We start from the raw sequence: 21,155 nt of genomic DNA, 5'->3' as shown, positions 1-21,155 counted from the left end.
TACAATGAAATCGGTGGGCAGTTTTCTCACTTGTTTCTGGGAAAGGAGGATTGGTCCAGGGTTTCCAAGGAGACGTTCAGAATTTCTACTCCCCAAACTACCTGCATCAGGGGAAAAATACTACTGTAGGAGCCTACAATGTAACAGAAGTGAGTATTTCTAAAAACTGAAGTTATTTACTTGCCTTACAGTTTCTTCATTTAACAGGCACCCATAAGTCTTTGAGCTTTCTAAGTGCTGACATGACACATGTATTGTTCACCTTTTGAAGAAGAAAATAACTGGCTTCTGACAGTTTGGGGGGTTTTGTTTTTAAGATTTTTTTTTTTTTACTGTTTTACTCTAGTCGTGCTAATTAGCACTAGTTACCTTTCTGTTAAAAGACGGGATCTCAATCAGGTTTTGATTTGTTTTGATTTTTTTTTTATGCAATACTTGTGGGCTGTTTGTTTTATGCTACAGGAGAATTTAAAGGAAAACAATGGTTGCAGGGGTAAGGGGCCACTGGTATTGCGATCAAGAGCAAATGCACGTCTGGAAGGCAGACTTTAGCAAAGAGAAAGCAAGCACTTAGCCTTCTCTCTGTTCTGCAGCCTGCAACCTTGCTGCAGAGAAATGTGTGAAAGAGGTAGGGCGGTGTGGGTCACCCTGTCCTCCTTCAGCCCTGCTACAGCCAGGGGAGTGTTTGCTTTATCTGCCAGTGGAATAACAAGCACTAATGGAAATCACAGCAGTTGGGATAAGATAATACCCATAAAGGCAGGTTATGGTGATCAGCATTTCTTACTGAGATAAAGATTAAATGAATTTTTAATTATGGGGCATTGAACTGTATGAAATAAAACATGCTTATGCACACAAGGGGAGCATACATTGCCCATATACCTAAGGGGGAAACCCTTCAGATACCACAAAGGTGGGGGACCGAGACAGCGGGGTGTTGAAGGTATCTGCCCTTGGAATGGCAAAACCGCCTGGCCTGCAGGTATGTCGCTAAAATTTAGAAACTGGCTGTGATTCGAGGTGCCACCAGTTCTTTTAATGCTTAAGCAAAGTGCAAACTGCGTAATGCCATGGCTGATGCTGAAACATGACACTTGGACATTGACACTCGGACATCGCTTCCTCCCGGCTGCCTGTTCCTTACATAACTGCTGGCTGTCCCAGGGGCGGCTCCAGATGAGCTGAGCCCAACAGGAAATATTTGGGTAACTGGTGGCAGTTCTGCTAGGCATAGAAAGAATAACAATTAGTTTTATTTAGAGTCCAATTGTTGTAATATCTCAAACAACTTTCTGGCACTCTCCCCATTTTACGGTTAGGGAAAATAGCTTCAGAGAGGGGAAAATGCAGCTGGATGGAGAGGCTAGTGATGGGAGGCTGGTGATGAGAGGCCTTGAATTTTTTGCCCTGTATGCTTGGATCAAACCAATTTTATTTGTACCTGGAAACCCATGTGTGAGCTCTCTGCTTTATGTAGATCATGCTTTCTGAGGGCTCTCCTGTTTGAGGCAGTCCCAAAAGCTCTCCCTTCTGGTTGGCAGAGCAACAAAGCATGTGGTCTTTTGTGGGGCTTTTCTTGTCTTCCTGGTAAAGATGTAGGCCAAAGCAGAACCAGTACTACAACAGGGGAGAGGCTTTAAGGTCTTGATATTTTGTGCTCTTTCACAAATATGGGTAAACTTGACTTGAAACTGCACTTAACCATACACTAAGAGACATCTATATAGATGGGGTGCTTAGGGGTGTGGTTTAGTGGTGGACTTGGCAGCACTAGGTTAACGGTTGGATTTGATGATCTTAGAGGTCTCTTCCAACCTAAACGATTCAATGATTCTGTGGTGGTTTGTTTATTCCTTGTTTGTGTTTACTTGTAATTTCAAAATAGAGATGAGTTCATGTTTTTCTTCCAAGTACTTGGAGAGATCTTAAGTATCACAGTAATTCAAGTTAGAAAAGATGAGCTTGTGTTTAAGATGAGATTTTCTGAAGTGGTTTTTCCCTAAAGTTGCATGTTTAAAAAGTTTGTAACTGTGGAGTTCAAGATCTGATAGCTCTCAGAGTTTTGTCTAGTGATTTAAAAGTGATGTCTTTAATACTGTTGTGCTGTGATCTTTTAAATGCTTGTGGTATTGAGCTTTCTTAATAGTTAAATGTGCGGTTTCCTTTAATTCTTCGCTTTGGTTGTATGAAAATATATGTACATGATCTTTAGTGCTTCTCATTTTGTAAAAAGAGAAGTCTTCCTGTCTTTTTCTAGTCAAACAATGACATGTGGAAGGGCTTCCCTCGTGTTTGTGCCAGGCTCTAACCACAAACTCTGAGCCTCAGCCTACCTGTAGCAGTTCAGGTGAGTTTACTTGTCTGCTAGATAACAGAAATTCTGTAAAACTCTAGGTACTGCATAGCCTATTGGATCAATGGACAGGCTTTTAATTTTGGGATTACTGTACAGTGATCCACGTGTGTTTTCTAGGAGAAAAAAGACTTGGTTAAACCAGTTGTTTGTGGTTTGTGTACCACAAACCCAGTCATCTGTGTGACCCAGAACCCACCTATCAATAGAGATGTAGTTGTCACGGCAGGGCCTGAAGTGTAAAGTCCAGGGATAATAGTAGGAAAGTGCTTGAGGCTGAGGCTGTGTGTGTGTGTGTGTGTGTGTGTGTAAACACACATGTGTATATATATATGGCAGTTTGAGGACGTTCCTTTGCCTGAGCATAACCTATGCAGTATTGCTGTGCTGTGTAACATTATCGAACCATAATATCCAGAAGGGTGCTCGGAAGGAGGCAGCTACTGATGTCTCTTTTTTTCCCCTAAAGGATTTCCCAGAAAATCTGTTCCTCTCATGAAGGGTGCAGGCCATATAGGAGTGGTGCTGTGCTGGAAACAGAAACTTATTTCTCAGAACTCAATAAAAGAACCTCTTTCGTAAAGAATATGCTGAGGAAAACAAGACAGCTGGGATTTTGGGGGCTTTTCTAAATTTGTTCAAGATGTAAACTTAAGATCAGAAAAGACCAATGAACTTCAGAAAGATCTGACCAAGCTGTATGCATAACAGTTCCCCCGGCAAAGTCTTAGATGATGAGAAAGCCATTTCACAGAATCACAGAATCACAGAATTATCAGAGTTGGAAGGGACCTCTAGAGATCATCTAGTCCAACTCTCCTGCTAAAGCAGGATTGCCTAGAGCACATTACTCAGGACTGCGATTTCAACCCGATTATGTACCTCTTGTCAGGTTAACTAGCTGCACCGTTCCTGAAGAAAGAGCTGAGCATCCTTGGGCAACTGGATGCCCATTTGACACCACTGGTTCTGAACAAGGTGTTGTTTTCAGGTTTATAAGGAAAGTAGCAGAGATTAACATCAAAATACTTCCTAATTTTCAGGGATACCGTCACTTGAAGTTACATGCATCTGTACATGTGTGATACCTATCATATGTGGTATCTATTCACATCTCTGGGTGTTTCCCAGAGTCAACATGCCTGTGCCTCACGTGTGAGACTGCATTTTATTTGAACAGCAGCATTTCATGGAGTGGGACTTGTGAGAGTGCAAAAGGGGCAAAAGGCCATGAACTTTTTGGGGGTTTTGTTTTCTTGTTCATGGTGATGCAATTCGGCTGATCCCTGACCCTCTTCTCCTGCTCCAGACTTATGTCTTGGGTATATCTTGGTGATGAAATGCCACATAACAGCCCTTATCTTCAGTGGGTTCTCTTGTTTTTGTGGTAGGTTCTTTTTAAACATTTGCAGGCTGAGAGAAATTCCAAGTCCTGCTTGATCTGCAGGGGCACTTGTTTCATGGTTGGGTCCAGCAGTGACAGTGGTGCATCCCAGATAATTAACCCACATATATAAGTATCCTTCTCTTTGAGAACTTTTAAGTTAAGACAGTCTGCTGTATAATTGCCTGTTGCCTTAGACTCTGATGAAAAATCCCTCTCCTAGGACCCCAGAGGGTTGTTTGGAGCAGCAGTATCCCATGAAGTGTAAGGAAGAAGAAAATCTTAAAATCAGTGCTAGTCGCCCCAGCACTAGTGCTGTTAGCTTTGGCAAATCATGTCTCAACAATGAAGCCAGCTGCCATTTTGGCATCAAGACAGACAGACTTGGCATCAGCCCCTCTGGCACCAAAAAAACGCTTCGTGGGAGCTGGCACCAACACTGTGAAACAAGGATAAGGCCCAAGGGAAATGCCAAGCAGACATGATATGAGCACTAAAAATAGTGAGTTGCTGTCATTTGGAGAGAGAACAAGAGTAGGGCATCTAAGATCTCCATCGAGGTTGTGCTGGTAAGCAGCTTTGGGACAATGCTGTCTCCTATGATGATGTGACCAAAGGAGACACACAGGCTGTATTTTTGGTACCCACATCGTGCAAGGCTCTAAAACTAGAACAGACACTTACCATCTTGATTCCACATTTGGGAGATCCTGTTACTGTCTGCAGGCTTTGCCTTCTTCCCTGTCTAGTGCAGATCATCTCCTCTTGAGCTGTTACCAAAGGTCCTGTTTGCATACACAGGCATAAGGAAAACAAGAGCTGTAGTGCCAAAAAGCAAAGAGCCAGGCTAGTGTCCCTATACCACCCCAGACACACTAGCCCTCTTGGAGACAGTCTTGTCAAATGTTTAACAGCTGATCTGTCCCCTCCCTCCTCCTTCTTCCCTCCCAGCAGGCTCAGAGAAAGCCGAGTAGGCTTTCCAGTGACATCTTTACCCACTCCAGACTAAAACAGAAGCCTGGCATCGGTGCCCAAAACCTGGGAATGCTGAAGGGGCAGAATCAACCCTATCTCCACTGAAGCAGTGTCACCTCTGAAAAGGGCAATTTCAAGTCTTTGGTCCCCCTCTGCCTCTGTGACAAAGGACTTGAAAGCTTTTTAAGACCTCTGGGCTTGAATGGCAGGCCTGGGTATATTGAAACAGTGGTCATACAGAATAGATGATGCAAATAGTCTTTGGCATTACAATTACATTGGCTTGGCCACAACTCTGCTGCTGTGAAGAAAAGCATGCTGGACCTGTGGCTATCATTTTCCCCTCCTTGGGTAAAAAAGCAGTGGGAAACAATGTCACTGAGGGCTGGAAATACCAAGCTACGCTTAGCAAAAACTATTTTGGTCTCAGAGAAGGAGCCTGGACTTTTCATTGCCACCACTCTCCCATCAGCTAAACAGCAGAGTGGGTAGGAGTGTCTGGAAGAGCCTGGATGTGGCCTCTTTTGTCTGCCCTATAAGATGGGTGTTAGAGAGGACTCCTCTTGGGTATCTGTTCCACATCCTCCCCTTGTCTGCTCCATGCCCTTTCTTGAGTGCCATTCTTAATGGTTAGAGTTGGAAGGGACCTTAAAGATCATTTAGTTCCAACCCCCCTGTCATGGGCAGGGACACCTTCCACTAAACTGGGTTGCTCAAGCCCCATCCAACCTGGCCTTGAACACTTCCAGGGATGGGACCTTCTCAACTTCTCTGGTCAGCCTATTCCAGTGTCTCACCACACTCAGGGTAAAGAATTTCTTCCTAATATCTAATCTAACTCTACCTTCTTTCAGTTGAAAACTGTTACCCCTTGTCCTATCACTACACTCCCTGATAAAGGGGCCCTCTCCATCTTTTCTGTAGGCCCCCTTTAAGTACTGGAAGGCTGGTGTAAGGTCTCCCTGGAGCCTTCTCTTCTCCAGGTTGAACAACCCCAACTCTCTCGGCCTGTCCTCAGAGGAGAGGTGCTCCAGCCCTCTGATTATCTTCGTGGCCCTCCTCTGGATCCTCTCCAACAGGTCCATGTCCTTCTTATGTTGGAGGCTCCAGATCTGGATGCAGTACTGCAGGTGGGGTCTCATGAGAGCGGAGTAGAGGGACAGAATCACCTCTCTCGACTTGCTAGCCATGCTGCTTTTGATGCAGCCCAGGATGTGGTTGGCTTTCTGGGCTGCAAGTGCACATTGCCAGCTCACATTGAGCTTCTCATCAGCCAACGCACCCAAGTCCTTCTCCTCAGGGCTGCTCCATTCTCTGCCCAGCCTGTATTTGTGCTTGGGGTTGTCCCGACCCAGGTGCAGGACCTTGCACTTGGCCCTGTTGAACTTCACGAGGTTTGCTTATGATGGCTTAATACAGAAAACAGCTTCAGAGGAGGGATTGCTTGCTGTACAAAATTGCAAATGAAAGTGCTTTACTGTTGGTATTTCTTCACCCACATATGGAAAGTGAAGAGGAGGACAGGCTCCTGCTGAAATACCAGGTGACAGAGTGGGTAGTGCAATGCCCCCTCCTTTTGAACTCACGCATGGCTTTGAGGTGGAGGATGTGGCACATGTTGGCCAAGTGGACCTGTGCAAATAATAGCTGTTCAGGATTCACTTGGAATGAAGATTCGATTGGAATAAAGCATGAGCTGTTGCCTGCAACGCTGAGGACATTTTGAAGTGCGCAGTCTCTTCCTCCCTGTTTAACCAGTTACTTGGAGACAAAGACAGGTGAGAGCCGTGAGATTGAAATGCACTGTCCCTATTTGCTTGTCTTGACTTAGTAAGCTGCAAAAGTTTCTTGCATTTCTAAACCACTGAGCTGAGAGAAGCGGTGACTGGCTGCAGGGAAGAGGGACCTCCCCAAGGACAGATTCTAACTGCTGCATTGCACATTAAAATTTATTGATCCACCAGACTGGTTGCAGCACTGGCTCACAAGCCAGTTCCAACATGTATGGTGTCTTTTCCCACATTTATTCTTTGCTGTCTCTGAACAATGATTAAGTTGCTTTGGCCTGACAAACATTAAATGCAAGTGACTTCAGTGTCCTTGTTGTGTTTGAACTGCACACAAATTGGGGGACCCACTTTACCCCACTCCTAAATAATACAGTAGTACTAGACACAACGGGTTTGAAAAGTTTGTTTTGGACCATGTGTCCCCTAAGCAACAGAGTAGATACTCTAGGTCCTGTAGGTACTGAGAAATTACCAGACTGACCTGTTCCTGTGTGTCCTCTGGAATTTGGTGATGACGTTCTTTGTAGGCAGCGCCAATGCTGTACGTTACATGAACCCGGGGCACCTGCTCCTCATATTGGAAAGTCATCATGTTCTTGTAATGGTGCTGTTAGGGTGGGGAGGTGGCCCTTCACTCTTCAGGAATCGACAGCAAGTGGGCAGATTTTGCAGGCAGGTAGCCAGCCAGAAATGGTTGCCAGGCAGACCTAGCACTGCATTGCTGTTCCAGCATTGGTGGTCTCCCAATGTCTCAGGCTGTTCTTGCTAGTGAACAAGCCCCTTTAGAACACTTGCTATCGAGGCAGATAGAGATTGGTTGTTCCTGGATGTTGTCTTATTCTAGAGAAACAGAGATTGGCTTTTATGCCTTTCTGTATGTTTCTTTCCCTTTTTTTCTTTATTCCCAGAGCCATCTCCAGGATGGGGAGAGATAAAGTCACCCTCATTCAGGTTGCTTCTTTCACACTTTGTTTCGAGTGCCTGGCAGACCTGTGTAGTCTTAGTTCTAGCACCCAAAGCTGTGGGCTGTCTAATTAAAATGGGTAGCTGATGCTCTAGGGATGCTCCTGTTACCAACATGAAAATAACAGAGTGCACAAATGGAAGAGTCGTTAGATAAAATTGTTCCAACTTTATGGTCAACCTGCATATATATAGCTGCAGAACCATGGTACTAAAGTTTAATTGAGGGGCTATTACACACCACCCAAATTTACTGTTGAAAACCTCTCCCTGCCTAGGACTGTAATAGTGGAGCAACTGAGAGTAGCCTTGTGCTTCAAGCCTGACAGATTTGAGCTGTGCAACTTCAATTTTTGTTCCAATTATGTTGCCATAACTGGATCATCTAAAGGTCAAGCTGTCTCCTCAGGGAGTATCAAAATGGATATTGTATCTTGCTGGGTTACTAAACCTGCTTGCAAGCATCTCCCATCAAGTATGGAAAGCAACTCTAAAATGGCCCAAACAACTTCCATCATCTACTTCAGTTGCATGCTACTATCTGAGGTCACAAGGCAGTGTGTGTTGGGCTTGTGAAGGTGTCAAGCAGCATCCTTTGCTTAACATCATGTTTGGGGCAGATGGCATGTTCAGGAAAGCAGTACTGCCAACTGATAAAGCCTAGAGGTCTTTATTCCCTCTTTTTCAAAACAAACTTGCTCACTATTATCTTGTAGTGGGATCTACACTGACATGCTAAAAAAGGATGGTTGGTGGCTGCCTAAACAAGCAATTTTTCAAAATAATGTAGACCCCATAATATGTCCTGACATTAGCCCTGACTTTTCAGAGCCCTCAAGAGATTCATCTACAGAGAAACTGTAAAAACTTGTGTTTGTTCTGTTTGCTGTATCTCAGATAGACACACTCGTGTCATAGATGGGTGGCCTTTGCAGGTGTTCAACTCCAGGTTCACATGAAGGAAGTGAAACCCACGCTGAGCCTGCCCTAAAGCTGCTCTTGCTTTCATTAAAATAATTGTTATTTCAGCTCTGGTTGCCTCAAGCAGAGAGCAGTAGAACATTAGAAAGGTTTTGGAAATGGGTACTGAGTAGCTGAAGGCTTTGGGAAAAGATTTTACATTAAGAGGATGGGGAAGATCGATATCTTTTATAAGAAGATAGCTAACAGGTACAGAGTAATGAATGGGTGAGAAGATGGATGGGGACTTCTGTTCCCACCTGCTAATAATATGAAAGTCAGATTAGAAGGTGGTGAATTCACTCCTGATGAAAGGAACTATTTGTTCACAGCCACTGTCTGTGAAACTTGTTACCGCAAGACAAAGTATTGGGGCAAGTACTTAGGAACTTAAAGAGGAGGGGGAAAAATGCTACCAGTTGGAATATCCAAAGCAATTGCAAAGATTAGGAGAACCTAGTTGTTTTGAAAAGTCTCCAGGTGTAATGATTAGGGTAAGAGCTAATGTGTCCAGCTTTTTTTTTTTTTTTTTGCCCCTCTCCAGGGCTTTTTCCATCATCACCTATAGCAGAGTTTGTGGAGCATGTTACTGGCCACTGTCACTCAGAGACTGCAAGAGAGGGTAGCTGCTGCTGCAGTCGAATGTGGTAATGTGTGCTTGCAAACCACCTTTTTTGTGTCAGTCTTTTCCAGGATTGCTAAATTCACACATAAATTAGGATGCTTTTGCTTTTCTGCTAAGTTACTGCCTTTGATAGTCCTTCACAACTTGTCTTAGATATGGAATGACGCTTTGCCTTTTGAGTACGTGCTGGGGGAGAGGCGGGTGGCTAAAGTTAGATTCCTTCTGACAGTAGGGATTTAGCAATTGCTGCATTGGCTCAGCCCTGGGATCTGCCTAGTCCAGGGCTCTGGATAGCAACAGCCAAAATCGGGTATTTCAAAGGACAGCGTGAGGCCACTGAACAGATTACTAAAACAGAAAGCTGCCCTTTTATATCACTGGTGTTTGTCCATAGAATTGGAAAAGCAAAGGTTGAGAGTGAGTTTGATCCAAGAGCACAAAAGCTGGAAAATCCCGTTGCCTGGCTGATGCTAGTTAACGCTGATGTTTTGTATCCTCCAGGAAATTACTTACGTGCCTGTTTTCTCTTAGAAAAAACGGAGATGTGCTTACTTTAAATGGCAAGTTTATATGGTGTCTTTAAGTTGGTGTAAAAATAAGTAACACTTGTGTATAGTCTCACAGCCTAACTGTGTAGAGGATACCCACAGTGGGGTTCTCGTTTGGGAAATAACCCCGGGCTGGGCTGGGCTGGGCTGGGAGGAGGCAGCAGCAGTGGTCACTGAGGGGTTTTGGCATGTGGAAAATGGGTGTCTTTTTCTGACACTGCTGCAAGCTATCTGGCTGTCCAGGGGGATTCTGTTCTGGGCTGGATTTTTTCTTTCCTGTTTTTTTCAGTCTTTTTTTTCGGCTGTTGCAAATTAGCATTTGTAAGAATTATATGTGGTTTCTCTCTCTCTTCTGAAGTCCTGAAATTATTGTTAAAACTGCTACTAAAAAAGGGATTCAGTGAACTCTCTATGGAAAAAAGTATATTCTTTCCCTCATCAAATATTTTAATGTGTTGAGCTCTAACAGGCAAAGAGGCCAAAAGCAAGGGGAGTTGCCCCTCTGTCAAATATCCGTGGAGCTGCTGCTGGGGCACGTGGCAGTGGCGGTGGTGTCCCAGTGTCGTCCCCCCCCCCCCCCCCCCGACAGACGAGGACAGCTGCTGATTAAAGAGAAGCATGAAAAAAAGAGGTTGCTGAACTTTCAAAGTGGAGGTAGAAAAGGGAGTTAAATTTAGACTACCTTCTGCGGTGTCATCTCCTACACCGCTGTGGAACTTGCTGTACTCCTTGCTTGGGAGAGGACAAACAAGACATGCCATCCTGGACACCAGATGATAAATTTGTTTATAAGGCTTAATTGCCCCTTGGCATGAAAATGTGAAATGAGCTCGAGCAGAATGAGAAACCTTCCATCGGGGCTAGTTGCGTTTTCCTTGGGGAGAGGTGGATTAAAATGTCTTCCCGTCACCTGTCTGATGCTGGAGAGGCCCCAATCCTGATCCTGCTGAAATCAGGGGGGTTGTTGCTGTTTCTTTAATGAGACGGCTGTTATCTGGAGGGGCCGAGAGTTGAACAGTGCTGTAAGAGTTGCTTACAAATAAAAAATGGAGCCATGACGGTAGGTAGACAGAAGGCGGCCTGGGAGTGCTTTGGATGTGTGAAGGCTTTACCCAGGTCCCCAGGATCTGGCGGTACTCAGAGAAACCATGGTGGTTGCTCCTAGGGCTCTAGTGCTGTTGAGCAAGCAGTGTCAAACTTCACTTTCTCCTCAAAAATAGATAAAATGTCTATTTTTACTTAGCAAGATTTAATCATCACTGAGGAGTTGTCGGCTCTTGCCAACGTTTTTAATAGACTCCCTTCCACTTGCAGCATCCAGTTAGCAGGGAGCAGAGCGCTTCTGCTCCTCCACGGCTCCCTGCCAGGGTCCTGTACAGGCAGCACTGCCCAACGGCACGCAGCTCCTGTTCCTGTTCGAAGAGAGCTGCCTGGTGTTACCCAGCAGCTCTCTTAAGGTTCAGGGCTGCTGCTTTCTTTTTTTTTTTTTTTTTTTTTTTTTTTGGTTTGGGGTTGTGTGTGTGTGTTTTTTGGTTGGGTTTGGTTTTTTTTTTGTTTTTTTTTTTTTTCAGAACTGCCCGACCTGATGTCATTTCCCTCTTGCAAACACCCCGGCTGGGCTGCGTCTGAGATATGTCACGGGGAGTGGGAGGAGGAGGAGGGGGAGCCAGTGAGTGCGTGCAGTGTCCCAGGACCCTGTTTACTGAGCATTCCCAGCCGAGGAAGCCCTGGTTTAAATAGGATCGGAGGAGCGGGCTGTCCACAGCAGATGAGGAAATGGTCACTGTGGGGCTTTAAATTCCTGCTTTCCCATGCGCTGGTGCGGAGGATGAGCCTGCAGAATGCCTTTCCTCCTGGGTCTCAGACAGGTAACCAGCTTCGGTGCGGTGGGAGCTGCTTGCTCAGGTGGAGGACGTGACAGACTGCTTTTATTTTTATTCCCCCCCCCAAGGAAATGATTTCTGACTTTTCCAAAACGGAACTGTACGAACAGCATTTCCCCACCCGTGGCGTTTGATCGGGGAGTGCAGTAGCGTGAGAGATGTGTTTTATTAGCAAGGAAGGAGCAAAACTGCAAGCCGGGGAAAGAAACTCCCTTGTTATTGTAGACTTTGCAGCAGGGTGACTCTTTGTGTCCTGCTCCTGTGCAGGTTTTGTTTGGTTGGGCTTTAGGGTACTTTCCACAGTCCTTAATATGGAATTGTGTTTACATTGCTTAAAAACATGCCAAACTTCTTGTGCGGGCAGTATTTTGACTGTTAAACTGTGGTTTAAAAAAAAGAAAGATACTTTTTATATATATATCTACATATCGCATTTCTGACAAAGGTCACCAAATGGAAAATGGCAATGTGTTGAGACCCCCAGCTTGGTGCCTTTTTAATTGTTCTGGGAGAGTTTGAGCTTGAACAAGAAACTTGGGAAAATTTAATAGCTGGTAATGTTGAGTGGAATGAGAAACAGTAGCAACTGCCCAGCTGCTCCCCACTGGAGGAGGTGCCAACTATGTGTTCCTAGGCTCAGGGAGAGCGAACCCTTTTTTTGGTCTGGGAGGCACGTCTGGAGGGGAATCTTAACTGTAAACTCTTTCCAGCGCTGCTGGGATCTGTAATCCACAATAAATAGATATTGCATGATATCAGAATGCTGCTTGCAGTTTCTAATTTAGAATTAAAAATTCAAGATTGGACCGTAGCATGTTTTAAACTACCTACTTTCAGTTGTTTAGAAACGAACGCAAAAGGACTTAGAGCACATTGCTGAGTAAACAGTGCTCTTTTTCCTTATCAGTTCAGTTTTTGGTGAAATGCAGCTCTCCCCCCTCCCTCCCACCCTGCTGAACTGAAAACAGTTTTACATAAGAAACTACCTCTAGCACAATGACCTTCTGTAATTGAATGCAATAGCGACAATAATAGTTCACTTGTTAGCACTCGGAGCAAAGAGACTTTCCCTAAAAACCTCGGAAATGAACCAAAGAGGGAAATTTGGGCACGAAGGCTGAATGCCTTTCGGTAACTCTCAACTGTCAGTGAGACATACCTGGCTGAAATGTTGAGATTGCTGGAGTCTCACAGGTGCGTTTTTCTCTAAAGTTCCTATTTCTAAATTAATCTTTTTGTTTTAGAGATGCATTTGGGACAATTGAGGTGCTGCATAAGGTGTAAAACCAGAAGTTAGGTGTAATTTGGCTTAATTTGCTCAAACTGCGAACATCTGTTTATCTCAGTGGGCTGGATTGTACTTTTTTCTCTGTTTGTAACTTTCGGCATCGCTACAGAGGCATTTACAGGAAGCAGAAAAAAGGTGTTGCCTCAAGAACACAAGAGCAAAGCTCTTGACTATTTTTATCCACTGATGAGGGATATAGTGGGAAAGAGCTGCTTGCGGAACTACTTCAACTTTTCTTAGTTTTAATAATTTTAAGTTTCAATCATTTTTAGATTTAAAAAAAAAAATATTTGTGATTGTGTCCTGCACGCAGACAATATTCAGAAATTTCTTTTTCCACTTCTAAAAGAGCAGGGAGAGGGGAAAGGGTTGTTAGTGAACAGTGCTATTTAATTAAAACTGTGGGAGGAATTCAGGAACATCTCGTCACGCATCCGCCTCTATTGTCTCTTGAGTTTGCACTCGGACTGTAAACCGCTTGGTTGTCTGGGATGTCCTTTGTTGTTGTTCCCACTCAACACAAGGGGTGCTGATCCTGGGGTGCCCTCCCGTGAGCTGCGTGAAGAGGAGGAAACGGTGGCGTTGCAGCCATGATGGTGGTGGGAGCCTCGGCTCCCCAGGACAGGCACCCCTTGCTCACTGCTGCACCGCACTGAACAACTGGTTCCCCTGGATCTGCCTTCACTTCTTCTTTGGGACCCAGTGGCATTGCAGCACAACAGATGGACTGCTGAACACATGGTAAAAATAGGGTGTTTGTTTTTTTGGTTTGGGTGTTCTTTTTTTTTTTTTTTTTTTTCTGGTGTTGCAGTGGGGATGATGTTTAAATGCCTAAAAAGCTAGGTCAGCTCTGTCTGACATCAGTACAACGTGGGTGTTTAAAGCTCCCGTCCCAGGAAACATGGTTGTAGAGGATCTCAGCTTTCAGTTTTAAGTGAGCATTTCCTCTTAGGGGGTGCAGATGGAAGCTTGAACACGTTCATCTAGTTCAATGCATAAATGTAAAAGGGAAAAAAAAATAAAATGTTAAAATGTTGGATTCCTAACCTTTTCAGTTTTAACTGCTTGAGATTTTCAGTGTTGTCAACTGTTTGGTAGTTTAAAACAACAAAAAGCAAGACAGCCTCAAAACTGTAATTTCCTAGAAGCATCTATCTTTAATGTGAAAAGGCTGGGACTACAGCTGGGAAGCTTCTAGCAAGGCGTGAAGGAAGTAAACACTTTCACGTGGTGCTTAAAATGCGAATGTGCAGTTCTTGGAGTCTGAAAGTGAAACTTGCGATAAACAAAAATGAAACCAGCTCTTACTGAAATACATCGAAGTGTCCACAATCTGTGAAAGGACAATGTTCCTTTAAAGATTGTTGGACTATTTCTCCAAGATAAATGGATGCAAGAAACCAATTTGTTCCTCAGATAAAGGTTAATAAAACCTCAGAGGTTCTGCATCCGCTGGGGGTGAAGATGGGTCTGCTGTGGCTGATTAATCATGGTGATTTAAATATAATTCTCCTGACGCTGGCATTAGTGAAGCAATAAATGTTGTGGATTAAAATTCCCATTTTGGACATCTTCATTGTGCCTGGGACAGCTCAGAGGCATCCTTGCTCCCCCACTTATTATACTTTAAGTATTTGAACTTAACACTTTTTTTTTTTTTCCACATTCAGCAAAACAGAATTTGTGGTGGGTGTCTTATGAAGAAATGTCCAAACTTGATTTATTTCCTGGCATCAGTTGTCTGTCGTAAGGCAGGCTTACAGGAATTTATCCCCTGTCGTGCTGGCAGAGGCTGGCACCCGAGGTTCCAGTAACTCGCAGCAATCAAAGCCTGTTTCATCTTTACCAATCTTACGTGCTTACGTTAAATTGAATCCACCAAAGGCATGGTGCTTGCTTAGATGGTGGATTTTTGCTTTTATGTTCCAAAGGACTAACAAGTGTAGTGTTTATGAAGATGGGAGAAGGACTGGAGGTTTTGGGGTAGGCATCAGTCCTGAGCTGCCCTGGTGATTCAGGGTTCCCCTGCAGTTCTGCCTGTCCTTACTGCTATCCCACCTGCTGTTCTTCTCTGAAAGGATCTAGTAATTTTTTTATTTAGGATGAATTTTGGTTAGGAACTGGGGGGCAGCTGACAAACCAGGATGTCAAGATTTGGCATTCCAGCCTAATATTTTCAGTAACAATTTTAACCTACTACCACTTGAGTCTCTTATGTGACAGAGATGCTTGTTGTCTTCAGTAGCTTTATGTTTGCATTCTCATGAGCTATTGTTGATGGGCTTGGCTAACCAGCACTAGTGATAGTCTGATATGTGAGTTTGAGTAAAAGCCAAGTGGTAGCTCATAAATAGTGGGTATCAAATACAGTTTTTTCTGTTGGTTGTTTCTAACATATTTAAAATACTGACAGTCACTTCCATTCTGTTACTCTGGGTGCTTAAAGAGTATATATCATTCAAATACTGATTGTGAGTTACTCAAAATATGTATTTTTAATACAGTTTTCTGAAGATTGTGTCACTTGCTTAAATCCATCCTGCTTTGTTGTTATGGGTGCAGCTGGATACTGAAAGCAAGGGACTGCTGCCTGCGAGTAATGAGATTAGTGAAATAACTAGGTCAGGATTTTTATTATTATTAAATAGATGCTTATTACCATAGTCCCCTATGAGAGCTGTGAAACCAGAAGGTCTGGAGTGGCCACAGGTTGAGCCCAAGTCCTGGTAAAACCGGTAGCATCTTGCCCTCCGGTGGATGCCAGCTTGGCAGTCTCCCTTTAGCCTGCTGCTGGGCTTTTCGCTGTGTCCCACTGTTTGCATGCCTGTTATTCAGTTCCTTACTCACCCCTGTTACTCCGTTATTAATCTCCATCTCCCCCAGTTCAAATAGTAATTTGCTATGTAGTGCCTTGACAAATGCTGCACAGAAGTTTGGAAAGAATAGGAAGTTAGAGTAGGTCTGAAAAAACTGGCTATCCTACAAGAGAGGAATGGCATATAACCTGCTGCCAGTAAATGCAAGTCCCATTTCAAAGTGTTTTCCAGGGTGTCTGGGCATTACCAAGGTTAGGGTGAATACTCTGTCAGAGTGAATGACACAGAGGCCATATAAATGCAAGGTGCTCATATTTAGGGTAATGGAGGCCGGAATTCTATGGAAAGAGGAGACAGAGCAAAAAGCTAAAATGGTTATTAGATCTCTGTGATATCAGCCACTGCTGGTTTTGGTTACCTGGTTAATGCCAGCTGAGGAGTCATCTTTTGTAGGTGGTTCACTGCCAACTATGCACTTTTGAGCGTGGGCTGTGGTGTTTGTTGCTGCAGTTACACATATTAATTTTCAGCTTGGAAAATAGCCACACTGGTCTGGAATTTGCTCATCTTCATCTTTCTCCTTTTTGACATAGCAACAATGTTCCCAGGTTAACTGCTGACTTTTGAGAGTAGAAATGTGTGAAGTGCCTTGATCCTTTTATTGTAATGATACTCCACTGTCAATCAGTTCTTATTTCCCTCTACTGGGGAAATGGCTACTCTGGGTTCAGACACAATAAATCCTAACAGATTTATGGGCATTAAACCCAACCATTTAGTTCTGAAAAACTTGACAAAAGTAGGATAAGGAGGTCTTATTCCATTCTTTCTTGCAGTGAGGGGCAGTTCAGGCAACTTGCAGACCTCCATGAAAGCCTCCTGTCTTGATCATGCCCCACATTTTGACCTTTAATTTGTCACGTAGATCTCCAGCAAAGATCCAATACTAAACTGGAAGGTGGAGAAAGTAATTGGCTTTTTTCCCTGGCACTGATGTTAGTGTTTGCTCTAGCTTCAGATGTGACAACATATGGCAGTGCCTTGAGTTCTCTTATACCTACCACTGCTGGATATTTTAAGGATTATTTGTAAAAGCACTTGACAGCAAAAGTGTGCTACTGGCAGAGTTGCCAGCATGGTTGTGGGTTTATCACAAATGCCAAATATCAACAAGAAAATAAGAAAAAAAAAATATCTTATTTTTATTCAAACAAAGTTGCTTTATAAAGTTGATGACAAGTGAAAACTAATCTAAAATGCCACATCTAAAATACGAAGAGATGCTCCAAATGCATCAATATGTGGTCTTCCCGACTCAACCAGTTTCATGAGAAAGACCCTGCACCAGATGTAACGAATGGTCTCTATTGGACTGGATAGGGAGAGAACACAGACTCCAGAACTGCAGAGCCTTCTCCTGAAAGCTTCCAGCTTTGGAATGTGTGTCAGAGATCTGATGATTCCAGTTCCTCAGATCTGCGTCAGCTCTTAGTATGATGCCAAGGAGGCAATGATGCACGTGCTGCTTTACAGGACAAAGCCAATCCCTTGAAATTAGCTGGAAATCTCCTAGGCTTTGCAAGTGGGAGATAGCGGATGGCATGTTCAGGCTTCTTAGTTGCAAAACGGGAATATGCTGCTCTAATGGAGTTGAACTTCTCTTTAAGAGCAGACCTGTGTAGATGCTGTTTAGTAATCCTGTCTGGAGGCATCTATAGTTAGCTGAACAAAGGCTGGTGGGGAGGGATGTGCTTGCCCGGACAGCAAGAAAACAAGACTGTCCTTCAGCAGGGAAGCCTGCGCTGGAATGTGATAGCCACTGGCTATTGGGGAAGAAAGTGATTTCAGAAAGAAACCCTCCCCCTTCCTTGTTTTCATAAGACTACCTAAAAAAACCCAACAAAACCTCTTTGTAGTAGTGGTTTAGGCTGGGCCGGACACTAAACGAACGACAAATTTAATTGGCACCCAACATGGCATAGTAGTTCATGGAACGTAGTTCAGTTAAAAGCTTCATGCTGCTAAGAATGATTAAAAATTATCATTACAAGCACTACTTGAAATAGAAACTAGAAACAAAGACAGGTCAATAAAATGTGAGTGCTCCAACTTTGCTTCTAATGAGATTTATTTTTTTTTCCCCCGTATTTAGTTTTCTTGCCTATAAAACTACTCTCTCAGTCCTGTGCCTTGTCCATGCCTGTTGGTGTGAAAGAGGAAATAGTGTACTTTCATAGCACAAGCACTTGTGTAACTGTTTTCAGGAGACATTTAGACTATAGATAACTACATTGCTGATATGTCTTAAGTAGTTACCATTTGGCAGCATATGACACAAAAAATGAATGGGAGAAGGAACTAGAAATAATGCAACGCTGATGGTATGAAAAGTGCAGGCTGGGATTTAATTAGCAATTGAAGCCTGATCAAAGTGCTTGGCAGTAGGCAGAAGATTCCTAACAAAAAATGTCATGGTCTCTGTCATGGCCTGTACTGATGGTAGTACATAACCTCTTCCTTGGCTTGCAAAACAGTGCGAGAAACTGTACAGTGGTTCAGCTTTTCACAGAAATGAGTCTTGATGTAAGCAGGGAGAGGAAAGGAGAATGAAACGCTTGGTCCAAAGGAGACACCTGTAACATCCCAGAACAATGCTCTCCTTGTGCTGGAATCTTTGCCTAGTAGACTTTTTCCAAAGATTTTTTGCCTTTATGTTGCTCCTTCCCTGTGCCAAGTTGCGTAATGTAGTATTGGAGGTAGCCATGCTCCAAGCAGGGGTCAGGCCACGTGACCTGCTGTGATCCTTTCCAAACTAAATTATTCCTTGATTCCGTAAAACTGTTTGGAAACAAGGGTGACAGTTCCGGGTCTGACACGTGGCACTGAGTCTGACGGCTCCATGTTCCTAGAAACCCATCGGTGGCCAGGCTGGCAGAGGGCTGCAGAAAGGCTCCAAGAGAAGCTGTGTGGACTTTGAGGAGCATGGCTGGTGACCAGCACTGCAAGGACTTTGAAACCCTGGACTTTCTGAACTGTGGGAACTGAAAGCTAACTGCGAGACTATTCAAAGGTACAAGCGCTTACACATGAGCCAGGAAAATGATTTCTCTTGGTCAGTGTGTAAAGCAGCTCTGGATAGTAAGATTTGATTCTACTTTAGATGGGCTTGATCTCCAAAACCAGGCAGGAGAAACCTGCAGAATACCTAGCTGCTGAAGATCTTCTGTTCAACCTGTACACCCATCCCCTCATAGACCTGTTTGCCGGCTGAGCTAACAAGAAGCAACCCTGCACATAAGCATATGGCATTGTGGAAAGGTCGTTTCAAATGCAATAAGGTTGGCAAGAGGGAACCAGGAAGTTCAAATTAAAGGATGATGTGATGAAAGACTGCGGAAACAGGACTGCTGCAAGTTCTTCAGTGGGAAAAATAGAGTGATGTTGAAGCTGTTATAGGTTGCTGCTGCCAAAAGACACCAATGTGTTCCTTATTGCTACTCTTTGAAGCAGACAACACTGAATGGAACAAATTTTTGGGGGTAAACACAGCTGGTCAAGGACAAATCAGTGTTGGGATGCAGAGGAGTTCCTGAAATGGCACTGTGGGACCCTGTTCTTTCATCAGCTCCATGTGATTCATTTGCTGGTTCAACAGGTCGCATTGATCTTCATGTGTCACAACCACAGACCTCAGCCAGTCACTTTCTGGCTTGTGCATTATCAACAGGATTACAATTTTGCAATGGGATCTTAATTTCTCAATTCTGTTGATGTGAGAGCCAAAATCTATGCTCTTTGTCCGTTACATTAACTCTGCAAGGCCAGCAAAAATGAGGAAAAGTGAAAAATAAAAATTTAAAAAAAAAAAGAAAAAGAAGAACAGAAAGAGAATAGACGTGTCTGGTTTCTAGTTCTTTTGCTGATTAAATTTACAATTTTTGGAATGAATAGCATGCCTGCAGCAGAAAATGCTGTGCTCGCTCAACAGTGTCTCCTAGAAGTTGCTATTAGCCACTGCAGTTAGAGATGGAAAACACCTCCTTACCCGATAGGAAAAGGTTGTTTCTACTACTGGCATGCAGCCTCTCAAGACCAAAATATAAAACGTTTGCTTTAGCTACCTGCAGTAAAGCAGTTTGACTTGTCTGTCCAGCAAAATGTTCCTCTCTTTCTGGAAACGGGAGTCAGGTACCCTCCAGCTTGTTGCCTCTGCAGATGAATTTTAAGGAGATGGCCCGTTTTAGAGCGTTTTGTGGAAATCGCCATACCTGTGGAAGGAGGGGAAGGGGTATTTCATATGCTGAGTCGTGTTTGCTGAATTGTGCCTTCATACAATCAAAACCCTTTCAAAAGTTGGTGTGACTTCTTAGGAGAAAAATGCAGCATGGGATCTTTTCTGTTGAACCTTAGGTGGTAGGAGGTTCTTCTCTGCTATAATATGGGAGCTCAGGTGAGGGACCTGCAGGCCCAGCGTTGGGGAGGTACTGGGGTGCTGTGTGGTGGGGGAGTGCCAGTGCTCCCCCAGATCCCCAAATAGACTGAGTCGTCTTAAGAATTTAGACTCTTCTGCATTGAAACTGCTGCCTTACATCACTTGTTCAGTGAGGTGGTCCATAATTTGAAATGGACTTTGTATTTTGCGCATACGGTGACTCCATAGAGGCTTGTGAGAAGTTCGGCTGTGGTGCACTCACATAAAATAGAGAAACAGTGCAGTTCAGCAAGTGTTGGGAACCACCAATGTACGTTCTTGCAGCCTGCTCCTTGGGCTTGCTGCTCTTGCTTAGCTGGTTGGGTTTTGTTGGGCTTTTTTGTTTGTTTTGTGTGTGTTTGTTTTGTTTTGTTTGGGTTTGTTGGTTTTTGTTTGATTTTTTTTGAAAGATGGTACTTACAAAATGCATTCTTTCAACATGTCTTTCAGTATAAACCTCTGCACATTTTCTTTGCCTTATCATAAATTTTAAGTCAAAGAAAGTGAAAATTTTAGACTTTGTTACAGGTTTGTTTGCAACATCAATGTTTTTTATTAAGATCTGTTTGTTTCTTAAGAAACCGTGTAGTATATTCTAACTTCCAGGTTACCCCAAAGCCTATTAGAGGATGTACAAACCACAACCTGTAAAATGCTTCTGGTTTTCTGTGTTTTGTACTTTTTCTCACCCATGTTTTCAGACTAGCAGGAAAACATGGACTTTTGTGAAGTGGTGCACCACTGGGGGGGACTGAGACCTCACACCATAGTCCTTTTCCATCTTAAGTATCCTGAGAACCTGCTGGGTGATACAGTACAGCTGATTTGGCTCTGCTCCTGGACTACTTCGCTATTCCAGGAAGAAGTTTTACAGGAATGCTGATCTTATATAAAGCACATGTCTAATTATGAAGGAATCGTTTTAGATTGGAATCTTGCAGGAACATACTGTAATTATCATTTACATCTAAATGAATCCAAGCAGTCTTTTCTCAAATTATAATGTTCTTTTTATTAATGCATTTCCTCCAATTGGCATTCAGCCCCAGTAATGGAGCAATAGTGTGTAAAATGTGGAACAAATGACATCTCTTTA

General features: G+C 43.6%; 1 protein-coding gene across 4 annotated transcripts in view; it reads left to right on the top strand.

The window, feature by feature from the left end:
- Positions 1–21,155, top strand: part of WBP1L (WW domain binding protein 1 like) — a gene marked incomplete at its 5' end in the record, with an annotated part of 61,767 nt that overhangs the window by 26,423 nt on the left and 14,189 nt on the right. The window contains one exon of one of the 4 annotated variants that reach the window (XM_082486167.1): positions 11,257–11,469. The exons of 1 other annotated variant lie outside the window; for it this stretch is intronic. In XM_082486167.1, the coding sequence (XP_082342293.1) occupies positions 11,443–11,469 (27 nt within the window). Of the gene's footprint in view, positions 1–11,256; positions 11,470–12,299; positions 13,514–19,981; positions 20,039–21,155 lie in introns of those variants that run through there. 2 more of the 4 variants (XM_082486169.1, XM_082486168.1) reach the window with 2 other exon arrangements.

This window comes from Vanellus vanellus, assembly GCF_965231255.1.
Source record: "Vanellus vanellus genome assembly, chromosome: 7".
NCBI classification, from domain to species: domain Eukaryota; kingdom Metazoa; phylum Chordata; class Aves; order Charadriiformes; family Charadriidae; genus Vanellus; species Vanellus vanellus.
The sequence above is the reverse complement of the archived record's forward strand: the minus strand, read 5'-3'. Positions and strand labels throughout refer to the sequence as shown.